Consider the following 25437-nt stretch of genomic DNA (forward strand, 5'->3'; position numbering starts at 1 on the left):
TCACTAATCTCAATACAACTTGCATGCAGGGCTTCCCATCCTATCCCATGTATGGTACTATGAAATTGTGAATTGTTGACGGATTGGATGATTTGCATTTTGCAAAATTAAAAAAAAAAATGTCATGATTGATTTCATTTTCTAGTCTATTTTGATACCACTTGCAAGTTGACAATCATTGAACGAATTGATGGATGGCTGCCATTGAATGCCTTGTCTGACCAGATTAAATTGAAAACGATGGAAATCTCGCAAATACATTTATTGTTGGTATCTAATCCAAATTTAAGGTTAACTTCGATCTTGGACATCAAAGCAAAAGCAAATTCTTTAAAAAGAACAGCATGAATTTCTCCAAATATCATATATTCTTTAAAGAATTGTATTATTATTCATATCATGCTATGACATGCAAACAACAACTTCACAGGTCGTTTCATAAGATCTAATTCAATTATTGTTGTCATTGATAAAAGGATCTTGCCAAGAGATAAAATTGGAAGCTTCTTATGAATTTTACAGAAAAAAAAAAAAAAGGGGTTCCCTTCATCCCTTGTCCATGTCCACTGCTGCCTTTGCAAAAGCGTATTCTCTCTTTCTGTCTTTTCATTTTTTTCTTTTCCCTGTTACGATTTTCAAGAAAAGAGGAAAGAAAAGTGGCTATGCCAAAGTGGGTGGCCATTTAAACTTTGGAGTTGGCAAAGGATAGGGGAGGCATTTGGCGCGCACTAATGTGTCATGTTAGACAGTTAATCATTGCATCTCAAAATTAAATACATCAACCACTGGTACTAACTGTTTAGTCACTGCCCCAGGCACCTCACCTCTAGTGCTATAGCTGCTACAATAATCAAATAGTACTAATATTGGAAATCTGCTACTCTGGACTGGATTGGATTGGATTCATTTAACAAGTAATTAAACCCCACTGTGGAAATTATTAAGGAAAATTCAATTTAAAAAGCACCAAGATAGAAATGAGAATTGAAACATGAGCATCCCCACAACGGTATTTTTCCATTTTTTAGTGACAGCCATGAAATATCGCATAAATTGGTCCCCCTTTCCCATATTGTCTCCTCTATTTTCGCTCTGTTCTGACCTCTATCAACAATTTCCGACTCCCTTTTCATTTTTAGTCTCTCTTCTTTCTGCCCTTTACTTTTCTTGGCCTTCTTTTAACTTGAAGACAAGAATTTTCCAATTCAAGATTGTGTAGCATGATATTTTTAATGGGTTTTTTTTAAAAGAAAATTTTGAGGATTCTTTTTATAAAAGAATATTAATGGTTAGATTTGTCGGTGGGGATAGTGATCATGGTCATATGAAGTTGGGTTGGATTGCTAGTTGATGCTATATTGCAGAGGATCAGATGCAAGAGGAAAAGATGCAGTTCGCAAGGCTTGATGATTCACCGATGTTCCGGCAACAGGTTTTAGTTCAATTCTTTGTCCCCATTTATGTACTTCTGACTCTTTTTTTTTTTTTCCGTGAATCAATTCTCACATAATGATAATACCGTGGAAATATTAATTTGCTTTCATTAGGCACGGTGTTAGTTTATGTTTCTGCTGATCATTGCATTTTTTGGGTCAATGGCAACATTGACTTGTGTTGCAACAGAGACTTTGGTTATTCACCTGAGCAAGATTTATATGTGTTGGATCATAGTCAGATGCATTGGACCCTCAAGGTCCAATGCTCTTTTGAGTGCACCATGTGGCTTGACAAGAGCTCGAAACCAGTGTGGAAAATGCTAATTTTAGACTACAAGTAGCACACTTTCAAGAAGTAAAAACAACCTACTAATGAGAAGTATTACGCCAGGAATTAGGAGTCATGTTACTTACTAGCTAATATATTTGTTACAGCTTGTTTCCTTTACTGTCTAGTCTGCTAGTGTTTTACAGACAGAATCTCAATTACTTGTCGGATTTTTCATTTGCCAAACTGAGATGCACAACCTTGACAAAATAGCATCACTTTGCTTGTTCATTCTAAAACTGTACTACTACAACTATATTCTTAAAACTTTACTTGTCAATCAGATCCAATGTTTGGAAGAGAGTGCTGAGAATTTAAGGGAAAGAAGTGTAAAGTTCTTTAAAGGATGCCGGAAGTACACGTAAGTCTAAACCTCCATTTTCTTTCAGTATCCTGCATACATGTTCCTTCTATGATTCCACTTCTTATCATGTATAGAATGGTTGCAATTAAGTGCAGTTAAGTATGATCATTACTCCGCTATAGCTACTGAACATTTGTTTATGTATTAGTTAAATTCTGCACTCTGCATTCATCTAATCAGGTCTTTTTTGATACATAACTTCGTATTCCAAGTTCTTCTATTTTAGTTTTATAACATACTTTAAACGGTAGTCTTCTGATTTTGCTAGAAAGATAAAATCACAAGAAATAGGAAACTAGGTTCTGTTTCTTCCATGTCTAAATTCACATCATTAGATGAAATTTGTTGACATTGATATACTTTTTGAATCAAGGGCCTTTTGGCATAAGACAGGATAGGAACAAGAGCTATTTATGCTGACTTAAATTTCAAATGTAGCTGTAAAAATGGGGGTGTGGAGAGGGATACAACTGTCTTTCAAGCTTGTTTGGGTGTATTAACGAGGAGAAATACCTCCAAGATGATGTTGTGGATGGGTAATCACAACTGCAATGCACGGATTTTGTGCTTAACTAATTTCCTTTTAGAAAACCATCTAAGTTTAAAGAGAATCTTGGTCGATGAAATTGAGCTGATTGGAAATGAAATTTCTACCTAATGAAGCTCTTTGACTTCTCTTGCCTTCTTCTTCTAATACAGTAATGTTGTTTTGCGTTGTTAAAGAATCCCTTCTCAGATTGTTTGATATGATTGAATTGTTAATTGCTCATTGCAGCAGATATCAGCCTCTGAAATATTGGTAAACTAGATACTGAGAGGATTCACTAATTTCTTTTTGGGCCATGAAACTGTCTATTAATTTCTGTTGCAAATATACTTGGATAACTCTTTATTGTTAAACTTGCTCATCATGAAGTATACACTTGATATTTGTTTGTTCAAATTTTCCAGAGAAGGTCTTGGAGAAGCATACGATAGGGACATTGCTTTTGCAAGTGCTCTTGAAACATTTGGAGGCGGTCACAATGATCCCATTTCTGTTGCATTTGGAGGTACTTTTTGTTTATTTTCTGTATGAGTTGTTTTCCAGCTTGGAAATTTTCAGACTTGTATGAATTGGTTTCCTCTTAATGCTCCAAAACTTGTGATTATCAAAATGTAGCTAGGAGTTCAAAAACACTTGGGCCCCATGTGCATGAAATCTGTCGCTATACCTGCTGAATCTCTGCATGTCATTTTCTGACAGATTATGTTGAGAACTTTATCTAGTGGTATAAAATTGACAAAAGAAAGTAAAACTTGAAAAAGGCAGCACCCTTCTCAGCAGAACTTGATATACATGTCCTGAATATCAAGTCATGGGATTTCAGTCAAGTAAATCTAGTCATAATTGTTCAAAATGAAGTGAAGATTAACATACTGCTTTCTTCCAAGCAAGCAGGATGTATTTGTTTTGCCAGCGTATTTGTTTGTTCATCTTTCGGTCTCCTTTTTTTTTTTTGGGTCAATCATTCATCTTTTGCAGGTTTTAATGCTGATGGAGTTTAATATTGAATATGTTAGGCCCTGATATGGCTAAGTTTGCAATTGCTCTGAGAGAAATTGGAATGTACAAGGAAGTTCTTCGATCGCAGGTGATAAATCTTCTTTCAATTTTGAAAGAGCTCATTTTGTTCTTTTTGCTATTTACTAAAAGTAGTTTCATAAGAATCTACTAAAAGTACTTTCAGTTTCCTTGGCTTCCTTTGATCTAATATGCAATTAATATATAGATACATTAACTTCTTCGGCACCATGGCATTTAACCTAGTCTTATATCTGTTTTAATTCCTCTCCTTACTTTCCAATTTTTCAGGTGGAGCACATACTAAATGATAGGCTACTGCACTTTGCTAATGTTGATCTTCAAGATGTCAAGGTACTAGCCATCACTTTGAGTTTAGGCTTTTGCTCTATAAAATGAAGGAGGTGCTCAGAATATAATCCTGTTTGGTCTTCAAGGAATGCATATTTCTCTCTTTGATGTCTCCCCCATAGTTTCTTGTTGTGTCCTTGTTCGCAAGTCACCCTGGTCTCCACGGTCTTAAACACTTTTTCTGGTGTTATAGGTAGGTTAATGTGCTTGCATGTGTTCTCAATAAATAAATGCATATTGAACTGGAATAAAGCAAATGAAATAAGTGGGAGATTAGAATTTCACCTCAGTTATGACTTATTTTATATTCTGAGATTGCACATTAGATGATGCTTAATAATAGGGTCACCTGTTGTTGTTACTCTGTTACTTGTAATACTGTTTATATGTATATATCATTATAACTCTGCATGACTTCCCTCCTACTATTATATATTGAAGGATCTTTTCCATTCTAATCAACACAATCATGTAAATTGCAGGAAGCTCGTAAGCGTTTTGATAAGGCTAATGTTACTTATGACCAGGTATTACATGATTACACCTCAGCAGTTTGCTGATTTTATTTTCTCAAATCAATTTTTTATGAGAAGCTCAGTTGATCTATAAAAATTCCTATTTCATTTACTGTCATTATTGGCAGTGCTGAGAAACCTACTCTCATGTTATGTTTAGATTATGACTTCAGTTGCTTAATAGATCCTTTAGCATTTCCATGTCAATCCTTTAGTCCACTGACATGCCAGGCAGCTTGAGGATTAGAGATAATTAGCAGTTTTATAATTTGGGGTACTTAGGAAACTAAGCATCAATCTTCTTAAGTGAGTAGGAAGCTGCAGAGAACTATGAGATCCATTAAAAGTCAAAGAAATCATCCTTACTTTGGTACTTTTCCTTTCAAATATATACACTTCTATATTTAGAGCCATATCTCTCTTAAGAGTATCTCTCTTTCTCCTAGTCACGCACAAAATGGTGAGGGAGCCTATTTTGCACCGCACTGTAGATCTAAAGCTTATATTTAGTGGTTGCTGTGGGGTTTTTTAAGCTCCATTGAACTAAGTATAGGCAGAATTTTACCAACTTAACCCATCAACATACCCAATCATTAGTTGAGAAGATAGAGCACTGGCTTGTTACTCCTAATCTCTTGCTGCTGTACACTATACAGGAACCCCCCTTGTTTTGATTACAAGCTACTAAATATAACAAAATATACAATTGGAATATCTTAACATACCAATAAAGGATGTACAGTGATGAATCACATGCTGATATAGTTGGTACTTTCTTCTTTTATTGTTAACACCCTATTCCTGCCTCAGGTCCGCGAGAAGTATTTGTCATTGAGGAAAAGCACTAAAAATGATGTAGCTGCTGCGTTAGAGGAGGTATTGAGCATTAGTTTTTTACATTAAATGATTTATTACCAATTGCTTTCGTTGATCAGATAATTGGTTATGGGTAACCATTATCTGTTAAATTCTAATTTGGTAGAGGGACGTTCCAGGAACTTCATAATTCAAGATCTGTGTTTGAGCAATCACGGTTCAATCTGGTTTGTTTTAAGTTTCTAGTCATTTCTTTTTTCTATAGAACTATCAAGATATGGAATTCTCTAATTTCGAAATTGTCTTACTATAGAACTTTTTGATGAAAGGTCAGGTTGGTGCTCTTTCTACTGTTGAGGCAAAGAAACGATTCGAGTTTTTGGATGCTGTAGGTAGTGCAATGGATGCTCATCTTCGTTATTTCAAACAGGTCCTTTTATGATTAGAAGCTCTTAGTAAATGGAGATACGCTTATAATGCACATGCTGAATCCAAAAAGTGATGTCATGTACAGGGATACGAGCTATTGCATCAGATGGAGCCTTACATAAACCAGGTCCAGTTTTTCTTTTTTTATTATGGACTGATTTCTGATAACGTGTTTTAGCACCTCTTTTATTTGTCCAGTAGTTCATATCCCTGGAAGGAACATACAAGAGCATATAGGAGTAATAGTAAGATGCTTAAGAGGAGGTTGAAGAAAGCAATTACAGAGACTTATATAGAAGCTTACCCTGCCAAAGCATTGGACAAGCTACATTGCCGTAACAGCATTCCTTAGATGCATCAATGGGATCCTCCTAGAATAGGACTGGCATACATGCAAGATGTCGCCTCAATCTTACTTAAATTTCCTTACATTTCCATAATTTACCACAGATGTTGCCCAATGTTTCCCATCTATGTATTAATGTTTTACTTTAAGAAGCTCAAACTTAAAAAGTTTTTATTCAGTTGTTAAATTCTATCCTTGATCCTTCAATAGCTGATATTCTCTAAGGAATTGGTTTTGTTCATGGCTGCTTCATGATTTAGCGACTTGTCGAACTGATTGCAACTATTAATAGCAAACATGAAGTAATGGAGAATGGAGTCAAGCAGCCACTACTACGTACTTCTTGCACATGAAAACTTTATTTGTTCAATCATGAAAATAGTATGCAAAATACATTCTGGACATCCTCATTCTATCAGATATTTAAGCCAACCGCACGAACTGTTGAATATATCTATCAGCTGTTTTCCTTGTGGTTGAAGTGGTTTCTGAATGGTTTAAGCTACAGTTTTGATGTTTAATGTCTATATGATAAACTATACATATCTTGTGGAGTTTAGGGAAGCTATTCTGTTACAGGTCTTGGCTTATGCACAGCATGCAAGAGAAAGTTCCAATTATGAGCAGGCAGCTCTAAATGAAAGGATGCAGGAGTACAAAAGGCAGGTTGATCAAGAGAGTAGAAGATCATTCAATGGGTCCATTGGTTCTCCAAGTCATGATATAGTACAACAATTCCCTAGAGGTTCCCACAAAGTCATAGAGGCAGTTATGCAGTCTGCACTGGAAGGGAAGGTACTCAAATTGATATTGATTTCCTTGTAACCAAAGAGAGCTTTCCTTGGTTTCTTTTAGCATTTACTCTTTTCAATATATGTTCCTGATCTCTATGTTTATAGCTAAGTTTTCAATAGTTTAGGTGCAAACCATTAAACAAGGATATCTCTCAAAACGTTCTTCTAATTTAAGAGGTGACTGGAAGAGAAGATTTTTTGTCTTGGATAGCAGAGGAATGTTGTATTACTATCGCAAACAATGGAGCAGGTCATCTGTAAGTAATTTAAACAAAAATTTCATGTCAAAGGCTCCTTCCTTTTGGTTCCTCTCCACTTAATATGTTATTCTCTACTAGTTCCCAGGATCTGGAAGTCACTTTCATGTACATAGAAGTTCTCCCTCAGAACCCAGTTCTGGACTTCTAAGTCGTTGGTTGTCTTCTCATTATCATGGTGGTGTACACGATGAAAAGTCTGTTGCACGTCACACGGTGAACTTACTCACATCAACAATAAAAGTTGATGCAGATCAATCAGATCTGAGATTTTGCTTCAGGATAATTTCACCAGCGAAGAATTACACCTTGCAGGTAAATACTTATTAGCCTGACATGTTTAATAGTTTGAGTAGTGAGAAACTTTTTAGTTGGTGAGGCTGAATGTCTTTTGTAACCCAATTACTTAAAGACTCGTTATCTTGGGCGGTAGCTTAGTAGTTGTTTGGTCATGTAGGCAGAGAGTGCAACAGAGCAAATGGATTGGATTGATAAAATAACTGGAGTTATTGCATCTTTACTGAGTTCCCAGGAACCCGAGAAGGTAAAATCGAACTGCATCAGTGCATTCTAAACGTAGTGTTTGGTTCTCATGAATTATACTAATTCAATCATGTGCCAGCATTTTGCTGCAAGCCCCAGTAGTGAAAGTAGTTCCATCGGAAGTCCAGATTATGATCACGGGACAATTGAAGAACATTCCTCTGATAAGGAATTTGCTTCTAGGAACTTGATACGTTCATCAAAAAGTGCACTGCAGCTACATCATAGTATGAAAATTGATAAGCCAGTTGATACATTAAAAAGATTACCTGGGAACGATGTGTGCGCTGATTGTGGTGCGCTTGAACCAGACTGGGCTTCCCTGAATCTTGGTGTCCTAATCTGTATAGAGTGTTCTGGTGTTCACCGAAACCTTGGGGTACATATATCAAAGGCAAGTTTTTTTTTTATCTCAAGTTTGCGTTTTAACCTTCTCACATTTGCTGTTAATTTTCAATATCTTACAAACACATTTCTAGTGTAAAGGTTCTATCAAGACCTAGTCCTGGTTGTATATGAAAGGAATTTTGACAATAAATAGCTCATGAGAAGAAAAGTGCTGGTTGCTCATTGTAGCTGATTACTTTTAGCGCTAGTAGCAAATGATTTTCTTGGTTGCTAATCCTACATTGTTGTGTACTTCAAGTGCAGGTGAGATCCTTAGCTCTCGATGTGAAGGTCTGGGAACCTTCTGTGATAGCGTTGTTCCAGGCCTTGGGGAACGTCTTTGTGAATTCAATATGGGAGGGGCTGTTGAATGCAAGAAAAACTTTTCAGGCTGATGAAATACCAAGGCGGTAAGTGTTGCAGAGTTTTCTGCAGTTGATTATCTTGTTTTAAAGGCTTAATGTTAAATATATATATCTTTGATGCAGGTTCTTTGAGTCTGATAAACACAAACAGTTTTTCAGTAAACCCAGTCATGATGATCATATCTCAGTTAAGGAGAAGTTCATTCATGCAAAGGTACTAACTCTTCTTCTTTTTTTATCTCTATCAGTTCAGTTGGATTATTTACTCAAATGTTCATATCTTAATTGGAAACTATACAAGTATTGTTGAATTTATTGTTGTTCGCAAACTAAGGAAGTCAATTTTACTTTAAAAAGTCACATTAAAGACAATCTCTTAGATATTGACTTTACGGTGATTTGTTAAAATGGACTCTTTTTTTTTTTTAGTTTGATGTGCAATTTAAGGGCAAAGTTTTGGCTATCATGGAATCAGACGAATCACAGATCTTTTCAAGGCATTCAGAAACCTCGGTAGACTATAATCGCTAGGTTTTGTATACTTGTTTTCTTGGAGTAGCTATAAACATGCATGGAGATGACTGCTGCGCCAATGTGACAGTTCAAAAAATAAAAAAATAAGAGCTATAAACATGCATGGACACTCAGATGAGTTTTTGTCTGATTTTGAATTGTTATCTGCACTTTCTGTACAGGGGAATACTGTTTTACTAATACGATGTTTGCTTTTTTTTTTTTTATCTGGGAAAAAGAAAAAATTAACAGCGTGTTTTCCTTTTGCAGTATGCAGAAAAACGTTTTGTTCAGAAAGTTAACGACAGTAAGCATCTTCTTTCAGTTGCCGAACAATTGTGGGAAAGTGTTCGCATGAATGATAAGAAATCAGCATACCGCCTCATTGTCATATGTGAAGTGGATGTAAACGCAATCCTTAGGCAAGCCTCACTTACTACACCATTAAGTCTAGCCAAGCCAATGAGATTGCAGGATCATGCAAATGCTCATCAGAACTTTGACAATATGGATGGTGGTTCTGTACTATCTGCAAATGCAGAAAGCATTAGTCATAGTCAGTTCATTAATTATCTTCTTGATGGCTGTTCCTTGCTTCACCTGGCCTGCCAAATTGCTGATGTCAGTATGGTAGAGTTGCTCCTACAACATGGTGCAAATATAAATTCTTGTGATTCAAGGGGTCAGGCACCATTGCATCATGCTATAATAAGAGGAAGAATTGCAATTGTCAAGCTTCTGCTTACTAGGTAATTCTTGCATCTGACTAGATTTCTATTATGTTCTTTTCTTTTTCCAATCAACAGATCCTATGCTTCTTTGTTTTCATTGTGGAGAATCCTCATCTTTTTTTTTTTTTTTTCGGGGTCCATGTTCAGTTTATCCTCAGTTTCCAAGTGTGATTTTTGTTTATCAGTATAAGAAGGAACTTCAACTTCCTGAAGTTGTGCATTGTCTAAACACCTAGTTCAAGTCCTTCATTGATACAATGCATGACTAAGTCAGCTCTTAGTAATTAATTCATATACTAGAAGACTTTTATTTCCAAATCTAAACATCTAGTAGGGAGTGTGCGTTCGAAAGTTTTTAACTGCTGCTTATGTGACCCCTTGGATGGCAGGGGAGCTGACCCGCAAGCTCCAGATAAGGAAGGTAAAACACCTTTACAGCTTGTTAAAGAATCTGACCTCGATGATGTTGAGATAATTGCTGTCTTGAAAAATGCTAGCAGATAGCCTTGGATCCATGAATCAGAGGTAGAAATGAAAACTTTCGAATGTACTAAATCGGTGCTCTTCTACCCTGGGATCTGAGGTAATTTGAATATGGCTAGTCAGGTTCTTACCAGTTAAACCATGCAAGGGAGTTACCTCACTTTCGTCTCCCACTGGGTGCATGCCTTTTTCTGAAAGACACAATGTGGTACCAAAAACAGTGTAAAGATGCACGATACTCGTGTTTGTGTGCCATCTTTTCTGGTTTCTTTTCTTTTGAGATTGGCTAGGATGAATATGCTGTGGCTGTATATAACTTTTTTAAGTAATTTCAGGATGACTCTGTGACCATGGGACTCCTATTGTACTTGAGCTAGTCCCCAGAAATGTGCTGTTAGGACGCTTAGGATGGATAATAGTTGTATGATTTGCATTGAATCTTGAAAAATTTTGATTTCTTTCCTTTTGAAATTGCTTCCACCGTTTCTTTGTCATTTTTCCTTTTGAATTTGCTTCCACGCTTAGGATGGATAATAGTTGTTTTTCCTGTTTTGATTTACAATCAAAGAGCGATAAAAGTAGTCCCTTCATTGTACCTTGGTCCTCCTCATTCAATTCAATCCATGGTAACGCCAAATCTGCTTGTATCCTTCGGCAGAAAGCAAAATTAATTTTTATTTTATACTCAGTTTCCGAGTGTAATTGGGATTTTATCACGTTAAAAAATTATGAGGTTTTAGCCTCATGGAATAATTAGAAGGATTTTGTGGCAACAAATAATAACGTTAAACAAAAATCATTATGAGCATAAAATGAAGAAGTAAAACTATATGGTATCTGCCCAAGCCTTATATTTTCCAACTCGAACTGCCAATTCCCTTTTTACTTGGATTCCCACTTCTCAATCATCCATCCAGCTACTAATTAGACTAAACAACAATACATAACATTCAGTAATCAAAGTGGAAATCTTTTACTCTTTCCCGATTTTCATAATTTTGTTTCGTCAAATACACTAATTATCAGTGTAGAACAAAACAAGTCATCAGCGAATGCAGAAAATCAGACACATTGATCCACCAAGTCCCATTTGTTTGTCCACCTAAATTTGGTATCAGGCACGAAAACCAATTCCACAAATTTATCGCATAACATCTTCATCAGTGTGACTCGAGCCAGTGATCACCAGAAGCTTTTTGGTGACTAAACATTAACAGTGGTCCTCATTGAAACAGAAAAAGACAGCAGAGGATTGCCAATTTATAAGAATGAACTGCATGTTGATACAGCTTGATTTTTGGTACAATTCACTTGGGAGAAAAGTGGGAGTGTGTAGCTCAAAATGCTCCAGGGAGCATGGAGTCCGAAGTTTCCCTAATCACTCTGCGCTATGAGCAAAGTGTTTCTTCAAACTTTTGCTGGTCTGCCTCGTGTTTTTACCAGTGCCTGCTCAGTGGAGAGACAAAACGTAAAGCAGCAATTTGCAAAGCAATATAATAACTCACTCATGCTAAAATACAATACAAGAAACAAAAGAATCATCAACAGTAAAACACAGCGCTCCAATCTGGCATACCAAATTGCAGTTCATGATTCCCCTAAAATCGTTGTAAGATGTGCAACCTTGTCCATCAGATGTCCTTAAGCTAGCAAGGATCGAAAACCCTGCTCAAGAGGTGGACAGAAGTAAACAATCCAGGAATAAATAGCTCAAAAAAAGTAGTACATAAACATATATATACATATAACGTGCAGCTCAATACCCCGCAATACTTCAGAAGATTAGAAATTATTCTGATCAGATAATCATTGATAATTAGTATTGTCAACATAAGATGCCATGTGCACATCAAAAGCTATTTGCATTAGAAACATCAGGAAAAAACACAGATAAAATGAAACAACGCAAGGATAGATGAATAACTTAGGCTGAATATCTAGGGACATACTAGAGCCAACAAATCCTATTATATTAAAAACATAGAAGGCATAATTATTACCTTTTAAGCTCAAAACCCTTTGCTTCTTTTACCACCTGCTATTGCTAAAGGTAGTACCATGGAGCACATCACCTGCAAAATGAACTCAAATCAGTTTGTTAAGCATGGGATTTTACTCCTCCATTAAGTAACTGAAGCCATGACCTAAAGTAGCATCTATGCTTTTGCTGAGGGCCAAGAGTCCCCTAGCATACTTAGGGTTATGTGTTCAGGTGTGTGCACATACATGCCTCTGTGTGACAGCATCTCATAAAGAACCGCACCAACCCCAACACCCCCTCCCCCCCCCCCCCCCCCCCAAAAACCCATTTTTCTGTCCCCAATAGCCGAAAAGAAGGAAATAAGAAAACAGGAGGCAATTTCCCTGCCATGGAAGTAAAGATCCCAACTACAATCATGAAACTGGTTTCAACAAAAACATGCAACCCTTTCAAGTTCTACAAAAAACGAAACATAATCACATTGTAAATAAAAGAACAAGCGGACCATCTGTGCATCTTAATTGAAAGTAAAAGTCCCACCCACCCATTAAAAAAAGAGGAAAACAAAGCCATATATATATGTATGTATATGTGTATGTATATATAACAGTAAAAAGGGAAAGGAGGAATGTGATAACAACTGAGATGAATGATGAAGTGTAGAATTTTGTATTTTCACCTTTCACAGATGTATCTTTTGATTGCAGCTGAAAACTTTCACGCAACTTAATTGCAGCAAAAACTGAGGCTGCTCACCACACTTAATAGATCCGTCTCCTTATACAGTATCCCAAAAATCAGTCGAAGAGCCAGCATAACGAAGAACGCAAAAGTCATAACTACCATCGCCTCAAACTCTGCTTAAACCTGACAAGCAACTTCTAGGGCTGCTTGCTTTGAGAGATTGCTAACACTCTCAGAATTTGCACTTATTTGGTATAGATCGATGAACTCGTTTAAAGCTGTGGATTTAGGAATCCAGCCATACCCTTTCATAATTTCTAATATTTTATCTAGTCTTCCGGAATATCCTGCCTTATTCAATCCATGGATCAAAGTACTGCACATTGCAAGACAAGGATTATATCCTTGGTTTCCAATCCTATCAAGTAATTCCATTACTCTAGAAATTTCACCATTTCCAGACAAGGTCTCAACTAGCGTTTCATTTGTCAATCCATCCAGCAATCCCTTGTCCAATGCTAGATCCCAAAGTTTAAAACCTTTTTCCAAATGTCCTTCTTTGAAATACGCACCTATCATCATGCTGTAAATCAGTTCATCAGGCTCAATGCCCCTCTCAACCAAATTTTCAAAAGCTGAAAACATTTTTGACCGATTCCCAACTTTGTTGTAACCATGTAAGAGAGACATGTAAGTGAAATTTGTTGGCTTCAGATTCCTGTTCTGCATGTCTATGAAAAGTTCCTCTGCTTCTTTGATCATCCCAGCCTTGCAATGGTAGTCAATCAAAATTGTGAAGGTTATATGATTTGGTGTGATCTTCTTATCAGTCATTTCATTCACCAAGTCAATTGCTTTAGTCAATTTTCCCCACTTGCAAAGCCCATCAATCAAAGTATTAAAAGTCACAATAGATGCAATGCCTTTCTGTATCATTTCATGGAACAGTAACAATGCTTTCTCTGTTTCCCCTTCCTTGCAGCACCCATTGGCAAGGGCATTGTAGACAAAAGAATCTGGTTGGAGCCCCCTTGCTGGCATTTCATTGAATAAGTTAAATGCCTCGCATAGGTTTCCTGATTTGCAGTATCCGTCAATTATTGTAGCATAAGTTACACAATTGGGCATCAAACCCTTGCCAGAGATCCCATCAAACAGTTCCCTAGATTTCTCAATGTCACCTGACTTGCATAGGCCACCTATTAATGCATTGTAAGTGACAATATTTGGAAAAATACCCTTCTGGAACATTTCATCATGAAGCAAAAAGGCTTTTTCCATATTTCCTTGCTTACAAAAGCCTGAGATGAGGGAGGTGTAAGTGTAAACATCAGGATGTAAACCTGCATCATACAGGTCAGACAAAACTTGCATGGCTTCTGTTAATTTTCCATTTTTCGAGAGGCCATTGATAAGAACACTATACAGTTGCAAATCTGGGAGTAATCCCTGTCCTAGCATAGAGTTGAATGTTGAAAAGGCTTGCTTAATTTCCTCTTTGCAGAAGCCATTTATCATGCATGTATAAACAACAAGATTTGGTGCAATACCATGATCAAGCATCTCTTTAAAATACCTTTCTGCTACTTCCATTTGCCCTGCCTCACTATATCCTGAGACGAAAGCCCCATATGTATATGCATTTGGCTTTAGTCCACACTTTCCCATTTCAATTAGACATGTTTTTGCTTCTTCCATTCTTCTGGCTTTGCAAAGGCCAATTATAACAGAATTATAGCAATATAGATCAGGCAAAACACCTTTCTGCAACATTTCCTTCAAGACATTGGTTGCATCTTCAAACTTACCATTCTGTACATAGCTTTTTATCATGTTTGAATAGATGATGGCATTTGGTTTGACACCACAACTGACCATTTTGTCTAGGACAAGTTTTGCACGGTAGTAATCCCCAGAACGACATAACCCATTTATTATGACACCAAAAGTATATACAGAAAGTTCCATGTTTCTCTCCTTCATCTCAGCAAGAACCTCAGAAGCCTTATCCAGACTTCCCTTTTGAATATACGCTTCAATTAGATAATTAAAAGTCTGAGTTTCAGGTGCTATGCCCATTGTAGTCATCTCATTCATGAATTCCACTGCCTTTTCCATCTGACCAACTTTACACAGCCCATTTATTATAGTATTGTAAGCCACAATGTTTAACTTGATTCCCTTTGCAACCATTGCATCCTTAATTCTAAATGCACCTTCCATGTTACCCTCTTTCATGAAGCCATCAATCAATGCAGTATAGGCAATTTGGTCAGGCCTGAGACCCATGTCATTCATCTCTTCCAAAATTGATTTAGCTTCCACTGACCTCTTCTGCTTGCAGAACCCATCTATAAGTATCGAACACGTGTAACTATCTGGAATCAACCCCTTATCATCCATTGACCTCTTCAGTTGAAGAGCTTCATCCACAGCCCCCTTTCCACACAACCCTCTTATAACAACGTTATAGGTAACCAAATTCGGAGTACACCCATTTTCTTCCATCACGCGTAGGATCCTTTTCGCCTCCCCAACATTCCCAAGCTTACAGTAAGCATGGATCACACTTGTGTACGTATAAACATCAAGAGGAACCCCGCTCTCTACCACGCCCTCATACACCTTCCAAAACAACTCCATTCTATTACTCTTCATCAAATCCTTCAACAATGAATTACAACACAACAAATTCGGCATAAATTTACCATCTTTAGCTCCCAAAAACACAGAAAAAGCCTCGTTCAAAAAACCCTTTGTCCTATAAGCATCAATTAACAACTCAAACACAACAGACCTTGATTTCAACCTATCACATTCCTTACAACATTCCAGCAATGAGCTCAAAATATCTAAAACCGGAATCCGGGTCTCGATCATTTTACTCAATAACCCATTGGCAAGTGAGAATAAATTGGAGTTACATAGAATCAAATTGAGAATTGAAAAAGAATCGAGATTTTGAGGAGTACCCATTTGCTGGTTTGACCAGTTGAAGAAGTCCAAAAGGCGTTTGGGATGAATATCCAGTTGGTTTCTTTGAAGAACTGATTGAACCACATCTGGGTTCAGCTTTTCTTGAGGGACAGTGGAGGATTCTAAGAGGAATTGCCAGTTGTTGTGCATCAAAATCTTGCTGATTTCTTCAGCCGTGGATTCATTTCCTCTGGAGGTGTGGAAGAAATACACCGATGTCCGGAGAACATTAAACTTTATTGCTTTCTTCAAAACCAGGTGCTTTTGGTACCGAAATGCATAGGCTTTGCGAGAAGCTGATAACATCATTCTTTCTTTTTTTTTCTTTTTGCCAATACAAAATGGCTCTAAATTTCTTTTACAAATATGATATTACCTCCTACCCTGGAGCTTCTTCATTTTAATTTCTTCTAAAATCTCCTTTCTGAAGCTATGCTCTGTTCTGGTCTACTAGTTTTCGAGACATTCAACCATTCAAGTTTGGGACATCGGGTGGGTATGGAAAATCGGTTGGAATTCACCTGTAAACCCTTTTCTTTTTCACTTGGTTAAAGGTGGAGAGTTAAGCCCAGTTTGTTGTACTAATGAATTTGTAACAGGCCCATTGGCCCTGGATCAGTTTAGAATAAACTCATATCAAGAATATAAGTTGACTCAATTAGCAAAATCGAATAATTTTTTTACAAAAGATCTTCTGCAGGACGTGTATTCAAATTCTACTGTCGATATTAGAGTTGTATTAATGGATGATTTGTAAGAACTTCCGTAAACGACCTATAGTTCTAAATGTATGTTCTGATCTGTAATGGTGATCGAAACTGAACCCATCCAAACTTTTTTCTTATCCAACAAAAAAAAAATAAAAATCCTTCTCTAGTCCCTTTACTTGCCAATGTACTCATCTTTTATTGTCGTGATCTCGGATTGAAGCGAATTACGTTGAGATTTCCATCCTTGTTTATGGACTATGCTTAACAGGGGCGTGTGGCTTTACCATTGACATTCAAGCATTGATTTTATTTTTTTTTGTCTTATAAAGGAAATCAACAACTCAACTTCAAGGGAATTTTCGTTTTGTGTTGTTCAATTATACAGTTCCAAAGCATATACTACGGATGTCAGATTCGCTATTGAGAGGAAATCAAAAAAAGATCAATACATAAATTATAACAACTCATCACGTACATACAGTTATAAAAGACATGAATGGAAATAATAACGATGGAACCTTATTAGTAACTTTTTTAGACTCACACTATCGTTGGAGCGCAAAGTTAAAGCACAAAATATTAGATTAATCGTCCTTAGTACTACTAAAACAAGTGATTAACATCCTTAGAACACAAAAAACTATTATCGTTAATAATAGAGTAAATCTTATATACATTGACAGTGTATACACTATCATCGTTGGATTCGTGACATGTGTGCAAAAAATTGAATTTTAAATTCAAATTTTATATAGTTGTCATTCATCCAACGCTGACAGTGCGTAGGAAAGATTAATCCTAATAATGTATGTCAAAAAAAAAAGGAGCATATGGATTAAAGCTTATTAAGCAAATAGGCAACTTCGGCAACTGTCAACTGAAAAACACAACCGACGATGTGTACTAATTACAAACTAGTCGTTCTAGGAAGACTGAGCCCATATTACGAAGGTTGCATGGGCCCATGGAATATTTGCACTTACATTGAGGGCCTTCTCTGTCATGCTGGTTTAGCTCATGACACAAATTCTGGCCCAACAAATATGATGATTACCCAAGCCCGGTTGCCCATCAAGTGCTCCTTAAACTACTGATGACGGAAAAGACTACTATAGGCCCCATAATAGTGGGCCATTTCAAAAAAGAAATTCAAACTTTGGTCACCTTTGCTTGAGGATGAAACCAGTAAAATTTGCACAGAGCAAAAGCATCAAATTCCATCATCCGAACATGATGATGGTTCCAAACTTGGTTGGCATGATAAAAACTGGACTTTGAAGCTTCCCATTAGAATGGCTAATCATCTGTTTATAAACCCGACATCTGTCCTCAATTAATCGCATCAAGAAAGTAATCGCATCCATTGATTACTTTCTTGAATAATCAAACTAAGATTATAAGCTCATCTAATGGCTTGAAGTAAATCCACTGGCATCTAGTGCCGTCCTAATAGGCTTTTTATCCCATGTTGTGTTGTGGACCTCTTAAAGTTAATCCCACTTTAAAACTCACTCTCAGTTCTTGATGACTCCTTTAAGGTACGTAAAGAGACAGGATATCAATATCAATCTCATGACGTGATGGTATTTTACTATGAAAAAAACACGCTTTTGAGTACAAATTGGATTCTTCCTTCTTGTTACCCCACATATTGTGCTACGTGTGTTTAATCAACGGTGACAATTTCTCGTGGAAATTGATTTTGTTTTTGAATGACATTCTAATAACTCTAATTAGCATCATAATCCATATTAACAGTAGCGATACAAGTTGACGAGACCTTAATCTAGTAATCAATATTGATGATATCCCACAAAAAAAATTTGGGGTCGAGTCTCGCTAAATGTGAGTTTTTTCTCCCACTCTCTGTGTGGTTTAATTTAATTTGAGCTGGTCATTTTATTTCAAGTACTCCCACTATTATACGTGGTGATGCATAGATGGTCCGGTCCAAACGTGGAAGTTAATTAAGTCAATATTGCCAATTTTAGTCTATACGTGGAAGTTAATTAAAGTCAATGTTGCCAAATTCGTTTCGTTCCATGGTTTTCTGTCACCGGTCAATTGTCTGTTTACTAATTAATCGATAAACATGGTCGAATCATTTACCACGGAATCAAAGCCAAAAGCTGCGATGCCACGAAACTACTTATTTTATTCCTAAGTTAAAGAAAATTGATGATAAGATCATCAAAAACAGTACATTAAACTATATGAATTTAATTGTAAAATTACCAAATGATAATATACATTTTCTTCGCGGTTAGAGACACGTAGTACTATTAGAGAGTTTTGTCTCGTTTTACCCAAAAAAAAAACAGAGAGAGAGAGAGTTTTGTCTCGTTTTGACTGGTCTATGATATGGAGTCCATGAAATGTTTTGATAAAATGTACGATGGACTGATGGTCACACGTTTTCCGCAGAAGTCGTACAAGGGGCAGAGCGAGGACTCTTGAGAGGGATGGATCATGCATGATTCATGAGCGCAGCCGGGGCGAAGTTCAATGCATGAGCTTCTGTATCCCTATCAGCACTCTTGGGAAAGGAACAACAATAATAATAATAATAATGGACGCTCTCGAGACTTTAGCTAAGATAATTTCAATTGGTAATTTTACGATAAAAATATATTTCAAAATTTTTAAAAAATATATTTAAATATAAGCGTATGTATTCTTCATTTGATAAATTAAATAGGATTGAGATATTTGTACAAATGCCTTGAGGCACTAGGTAAAAAAAAAAAAAAGTTAATAGTAATAACTGGAAAACGAGAAATTCCAAAAATCGTGGGAAACACGAATATGTGTGTTGGATTCCATGTTTGATATCCAGGCTTGTTGCGTGATGGAATTGCATGGGGTCTTGTCTGTGGAGTATGGACCACGCCAATTAGAACATTATTATTTTTGGGAAGAGATGTGGATCATCATCGTCGTCTCCATCTTCTCTTTTTCTGTCCCTTTGTAACATTTTTAAGCAAAAATTACAGAAAATAGAAGTACCTATATAATTAATGAACAATTTTGTTCTTGTGCATTCGAGGAAAAGAAGAGAAATTCACTTGATCCGGGGGAGATTCGCACTCCCCTATTAGTCACTTTCTCCTTTCCTCTTCTTCTCTCTTTTCTTCTTCCTTTTCTTCTTCTTTTTATTTTTTGGGATTGTAGACCTCAAAAATCTTCAAAAACGACTCCAATTTAACCTTTTGCAGGTTGCTGAATCGATGGCCCTAGTTTACTAAATTGAGAAAATTATATATATATATATATACACACGCGCGCGAGTCGAGTAAGAGTTGATTTAGTAGTTAAAGTTAAGGTATTACGGATTAGAAATTTTGAATTATTAAATTTCAATCCTCTGTCCTATCAAAAAGAAGGAAAGAAAGAAATGGCATAAACGTACGATGTATCTGTGCTTTCATTGGCCTAACATTTTGTGCTTGGCAGGAGGCGGTTTGATTAGGCCAAGCTTTGCTGGGCCGTTTCCACAAGGACAAACCTTCATTAATGTGTAACGAAAAGGCCAATCCTACACGGACAAGGATGTTTTGCTCAGAGTAAACATGTCTCAACTCTGAATGCTATGCGCCACTTTGGACCGACTATTGTGGAAGCCTAGGTCGGCTGTACACCTCGAACTCAACAGAAACCTGCTGCAGTAATTTTTATTTTTTCTTTTTTCATGTTACTTTTTGATAATTGAAATATCCCGTGATTCTGATTCTGGGACTTGAAGATTTTGAGTTTAAATCTCTTTTCTAGCTTTTCACTTTTTAAATTCTACTATCCTTTTACTAGAAAAAAAAAAATGTAAAGAGGCAAAAAGAATGGAAAAAAAAAAATGAGATTATCAGAATTGCACTATGGCCAATGACATGATGGATTTATAGCGGGGTTTTATTTCTCAAACTACTGTTTCCTTTTTCATATTTTTCTTTTTACCAAATCTTGCTTACCTTGAGGAGTAAGTGATGCACCAAAAATGTTGGAATCCGACTGATTACTTTAAAAAGGAAAAGAAAAAAAAATGTTGGAATCCGACTGATTACTTTAATTTTTATCCCGACGTTGCTGATTTTTCTAATTAGTTTTAATACGTCAAAACCAACATGCATGATACTACGTTCATAAAACTTATTTAATATCTTGTTAATCCTTGGGCATCAAAAGCATAATACTACTAGTTGGTTTGATCATATTTTGAAAATTTTTCTTCTACAATTTGATGCACGACTGATAAACCCCACATGATGAAGAAAACCCTAAGAGTACATTTTCCGCTCTAGATTATATTAGGAGTATATGTACTTCCCCACCCAGGTGTACGTACCATGGGGCATGAATAAATTGTTCTTGCATCAAGAGATAATTTCCTTCTCTTACGTACTGTAATTTCTACAAATGATTACAAGAAGATGACTCCAAGAAAGAACTGAGCTTTCATTTCTATCTGTTTTCCTCCATTAATCCACATAAACTATAATACTTACCAATAGCTATATATAGGAAAAATAAAAGATCTCATTTTGTTTATTACAAAAACTTTTTCAGCAGAAGAAGAGCGGGATTTAAGAAATAGAGGAAAATTTAAATCTAGACCCTTAAATTAAATCCTGAAGCCTCGACCTAAAACATAAGATCACACATTTGCACCTCATCATCAACAAATTAAAAGGAAAATCCTCATCATTGATCATTCCCTCCCTGGAACAGAACTTCTATCGTGTAATATAAAGCCAGATGAGCTGAGGCGGTGGAAATGAATTATCTATGAAAGCAGACGTTTATTGCTTCATTATTCATGCCCACGTCGCTACTTGAATTAACGCTCCTACCTCTCAAAAATCATGTCCCAGAGCAATCCTGAAAAAAGAAAAGCAATAAAAAAAATTTTATGTTCTTCTAGTGATAAATTTCTTTTCTTTTTTATTTAAATCTTTTACTGTTGATATTTTCTTCTATCCATATCACTATATGCCATGCACAGCTGATCAAAGCTATCGTACAGCGCGAATTGACCGTTGAACCAGTAACCGGATGGAATATTGGAATGGACACCGGTCGAATGAAGCAATCTTATCACCAGCACAGCAGTATTTCTGTCAGCCTCATTTCACGGTCCAGGAGAAAATTTCTAGGGTCATCTTTTCAGGATGGCAAACTAATATCAACCTGTTTAATCATCAGCCTAAAAAATTGTTTAAAATGTTCATAGTCGGTGAAACAGGGCCATATGAACAAGTAATGGTTGGCCATAATAAATCAGATGAACACAAAAGTTTAGACACGTAAACATGGGCTTTAATCTATTAAAACTACAAAAAATTGACCTATGCATATTTTTCCGTCATATTTAAGGTTATCTTGCCAGGAGCTAGTGGTCATTGGGTCCATGATCGATTGAGTTGCCTGATTTTCTGGTTTTATAAGCAATTATTACGATGGATTGACATATTATCTCCGAACAGGTAAACCACCTTATCGCAATTAAATTTTTTTTAAAAAAATTACGTGCATAATAAAAACATATGCAAAATGTGACACTTGTTGGATGATGCATTGGATTTGATGGTCGACTTCTGACTTTGATGGCCAAGAGGATGGGGGAAAATTCTGGGTTTTGACCATTCATTATATGGAGGAAAAACAAGGGAAAATTCTTCAAGTTTCCAGCCGGGTTCAAACGATTGAATTTCACTTTTTGTTGTTTTAGGTAGCTTAAATTCTACTTCTGTCTTGGGCTTTCCTATATATACTTGGATTTAGTATTGAGAAATCCTTCGATTATATATATATATATATATATATATTCACCGTCAACCTTAGTAGTGGTTTCTATTCCTTTTTTTTTATTTGTTTAATGATGAAAAAAAAAAAAAAAAAGTGTACGTACTGATTCTCAACCTCAAGCACAAGCATATGTGCAACTTTTCTTCAAGACTGTTTCGAATCTCACTAAAACGAGTTTTGACACGATGATAAAGTGGTTGACCATTCCTCATTCGCATACTTGCCTGCCTGTCTCCAAACCCATGGCCGAATAAATCTAAGTCCTTGCTGATGATTTCGGGTATTCCTAAATGGCAAGTCAACTCCTTTGAACAAATCTCATTTCCGCTTGACAATCGACACTTGTGTTCCTCAAATCAGAAAATAGGAAGTTCCATTACCTGATGCCAACCTTTTTATCACTCATCATCTTCTTTTACTTTAGTTTATTTAATATAGCATGATCAGATGGTCTTCTTTTACAAGTAACGTGATTTTACGTCCAACCTATTATACACGGCCAGAAACCCTAGCTAATTATAACTCTCCTCTCCTCATTCACAATTTATATGCTTCTTTTTTGTTTTCCTTTTTCAGTTTATATTTATCCAGAAGAAGATTGATATCTATGCTCCATTTTTCTGCGCATATATCATAAGCCCTAATATGAAACAAGCAAGCATCCAAATGAGGTTACACAAATCGCGTTTGCTAATTATTTTTGTTAAAGAGTAACGCAAATTTACCGGCAAATTACCAAATGAAAAATATTCAATGCTTCTTGGTTCATTAATTAATTATGTTCCGACAAAGCAAAGTTTTGTATGTCTCTCACCAAAAGCATCTCAGCATCATCATATGAAAATGTATGTCAAACGTTAATGGTATCAAGAATGATAAGCCTAGCTAATTAGTATAATGTCAAACTGGGAAAGTTCCTATAACTTGAGAGATATTGCATCACTAGAGATGGAGAAACATGCGGTGCCAAGGATTGGCATGTGGCCTTGCGTAATTAGCTTAACTAAGTTGGTTTCCATTAATTTTCTTGAACAAAGGGCGGGCTAGTGAAGAGGATAACACCAACTCTGGAGGGCGGTAATTAAGTATGAAATAATTCGCAGTCAAGGATATGATTACGACTTTGATTTAAACAGAGCCAACTAAACTAACAGGAATAGCTCAATCAGAAGTAATTAAATAAGTGCTTAATCTATTAAAAAAAAAATTTGCAAGTTTCTTGCTGTACAACAAAGTAAATGTTGGAGTTTGAAAAAGAAGACAAGAATTGCGAGGTTGATTGTCCATTCAAACTGCACATGTTCAATGTATATACATACATCTTGGTCGTGTATGAGAAATTAAAAGAAACCAACAAAAAAAAAGGGAACGAACCATATCACTTCATTTTTTTTTTTTTTTTTGATGATCATGCATGATGGCATTCGAGTTGTTTTAGGTCTTCACTAATAGGAGTAGTATTTGTTTAATTAAGAGGTGGAGGTGGAGATGAGGAATATTCTGTGATTCTTACCTTCATAGTATTATGCTCTTTACAAGAATATAAGAAAAAGAAAAACTTCAGCAAATTATTTGTGCTGGGCTAGATGAAAAGTTTCACCAGAGATTCTTATTCTTAGGTGATCAGCTTTCTTTTCAATAGTTTAGTGAAAAGTGCTGCAAAATTCCTTAATCCAACAGCGTTGTGGTAGTTTATATAATGCAAATAGCATCGCCACTTCTCTGTGTTTTCTTCTTTCCTCCATATTTTACACTCTATCACTTTCTAAAATTATTCGTACAATAAATGATTAAATCCCTCATCAGCTTGTCCAAATTTCATCCTAGCAAGATTAATGATACAAAGTCAATTTTGATATGCACGTCCATGTGAAACCAAATTTTTTTTTTTATTTTTAAAAAAAGTGTACATTTGCACAACTTGTTTTCCAAAATTTTCAATGCAATGAATCAAGCCATTTGAGAGCAATATTTCGTCATGGGATATGTTTGGTGTTCGACCTTATTCATCCATCTTTGACCCAAAAAAAGTATGTATGGGGGGAAAAAATCAATAGAAGAGAAGGGAAGAATTTAACTCAAGTTATCTCGGTTTATTTAATTAATTAGCGGATCTCATTATAGTTTCTAATCAAACAGTCATCCTCCAATGACATGCAATGTATTGAGTGGTCAAAATGTTCTTTCTAAAAGAATGCAGATGATCAAAGCCGACCTTTCCCAGATCACGACTTTAATTGTTGGAGAAACAAAGAGTCAACAATCTGGACATGACCATGTAAACATTCGAGTTAAGAAGTCGCTATTAGCAAGACAAGTTATAGTATCGCACGAGTATCACGCCTTATCATTCAGATTAGCCCCTAAAACACGGGAACTTAGTAGCGGCTGCTCACAAACATCATAATATCAACCAAGTCAGACAGCCACCTGCTTCCACATGGCTGCTGGAACCCTTATTTTAATTGGTTCTTGTCTGTCAATCTGATTGGGAACAGCAGTCTTTCCTCACAGTAGAAGCAATCTGAAGTTTCCAAATTAATATTTTTTTTTCCCGTAAACATAAGCTCCACAATCTTGGGCTAAACTTTTATACCACCGGTACAAGTTTGTTCGATTCATAAGAACGGATCATTTTTTTTCACAAAAGATTATTGTATGTTTAAATCTTGCTGTCGATGTGAATATTATTGTATTGATGAAGGATCTATAAGAATTCATGTAAATGATTTATGATCTTGAAGACATGCTCTAATTCATGATAACAAACGAAATTGAATCCATCTAAACTTTTTATTTAAAAGAAAAAGGAGACAACTTTAATTTAATAGGGATTTTCTAGTGGATCTCTCTCCTCAGCACAAGTAAATTATGTCTCACTGATTGTGTAAATGTACATAATGACTTTATTGGTACTCTCTTCATTAAATACTTTTCTAAATTGACTTCACTTTTTATAAAATTTAACGCTCTTAATGAGCGTCGTTAGCCAAACCTCTTGAATAATAGTTACCTCCTTAGCAACCTGGTTGCGTGACCATTCGCCATCAACTTGAGGGTACGACTGG

At 36.1% G+C, this 25437-nt stretch overlaps 2 protein-coding genes across 6 annotated transcripts; one reads left to right on the plus strand and one right to left on the minus strand.

Annotated features, from left to right (window-relative positions):
* The first annotated feature begins 771 nt into the window (after positions 1-771).
* LOC113739686 (ADP-ribosylation factor GTPase-activating protein AGD3-like) lies at positions 772-10693 on the plus strand. Of its 4 annotated transcripts, XM_072047285.1 has the most exons (19): positions 785-1432; positions 2049-2125; positions 3080-3180; positions 3692-3762; positions 3984-4046; positions 4526-4570; positions 5369-5434; positions 5554-5601; positions 5709-5804; positions 5889-5930; positions 6729-6944; positions 7069-7200; positions 7282-7515; positions 7658-7744; positions 7823-8137; positions 8395-8540; positions 8619-8709; positions 9279-9757; positions 10129-10693. In XM_072047285.1, the coding sequence occupies exons 1-19, from the start codon at positions 1373-1375 to the stop codon at positions 10241-10243; spliced, it is 2484 nt and encodes an 827-aa protein (XP_071903386.1). In that variant the 5' UTR covers positions 785-1372; the 3' UTR covers positions 10244-10693. The 4 variants fall into 4 exon arrangements, with proteins under 4 accessions (XP_027122782.2, XP_071903387.1, XP_071903386.1 ...); XM_027266981.2 differs by lacking the exon at positions 10129-10693 and having other exon boundaries at positions 772-1432; positions 8925-9305; XM_072047286.1 differs by lacking the exon at positions 2049-2125 and having other exon boundaries at positions 784-1432.
* A 478-nt stretch (positions 10694-11171) lies between these two features.
* LOC113742974 (uncharacterized) lies at positions 11172-16446 on the minus strand. 2 transcript variants are annotated; one of them, XM_027271014.2, is made up of 4 exons: positions 12883-16446; positions 12223-12294; positions 11799-11887; positions 11172-11668 (listed from the first exon to the last, which is right to left on the minus strand). In XM_027271014.2, the coding sequence occupies exon 1, from the start codon at positions 16170-16172 to the stop codon at positions 13065-13067; it is 3108 nt and encodes a 1035-aa protein (XP_027126815.2). In that variant the 5' UTR covers positions 16173-16446; the 3' UTR covers positions 11172-11668; positions 11799-11887; positions 12223-12294; positions 12883-13064. The 2 variants fall into 2 exon arrangements, with proteins under 2 accessions (XP_027126815.2, XP_027126816.2); XM_027271015.2 differs by having other exon boundaries at positions 11172-11671.
* Positions 16447-25437: the final 8991 nt, after the last annotated feature.

Source organism: Coffea arabica, chromosome 4e (assembly GCF_036785885.1).
Source record: "Coffea arabica cultivar ET-39 chromosome 4e, Coffea Arabica ET-39 HiFi, whole genome shotgun sequence".
Lineage (NCBI taxonomy): Eukaryota > Viridiplantae > Streptophyta > Magnoliopsida > Gentianales > Rubiaceae > Coffea > Coffea arabica.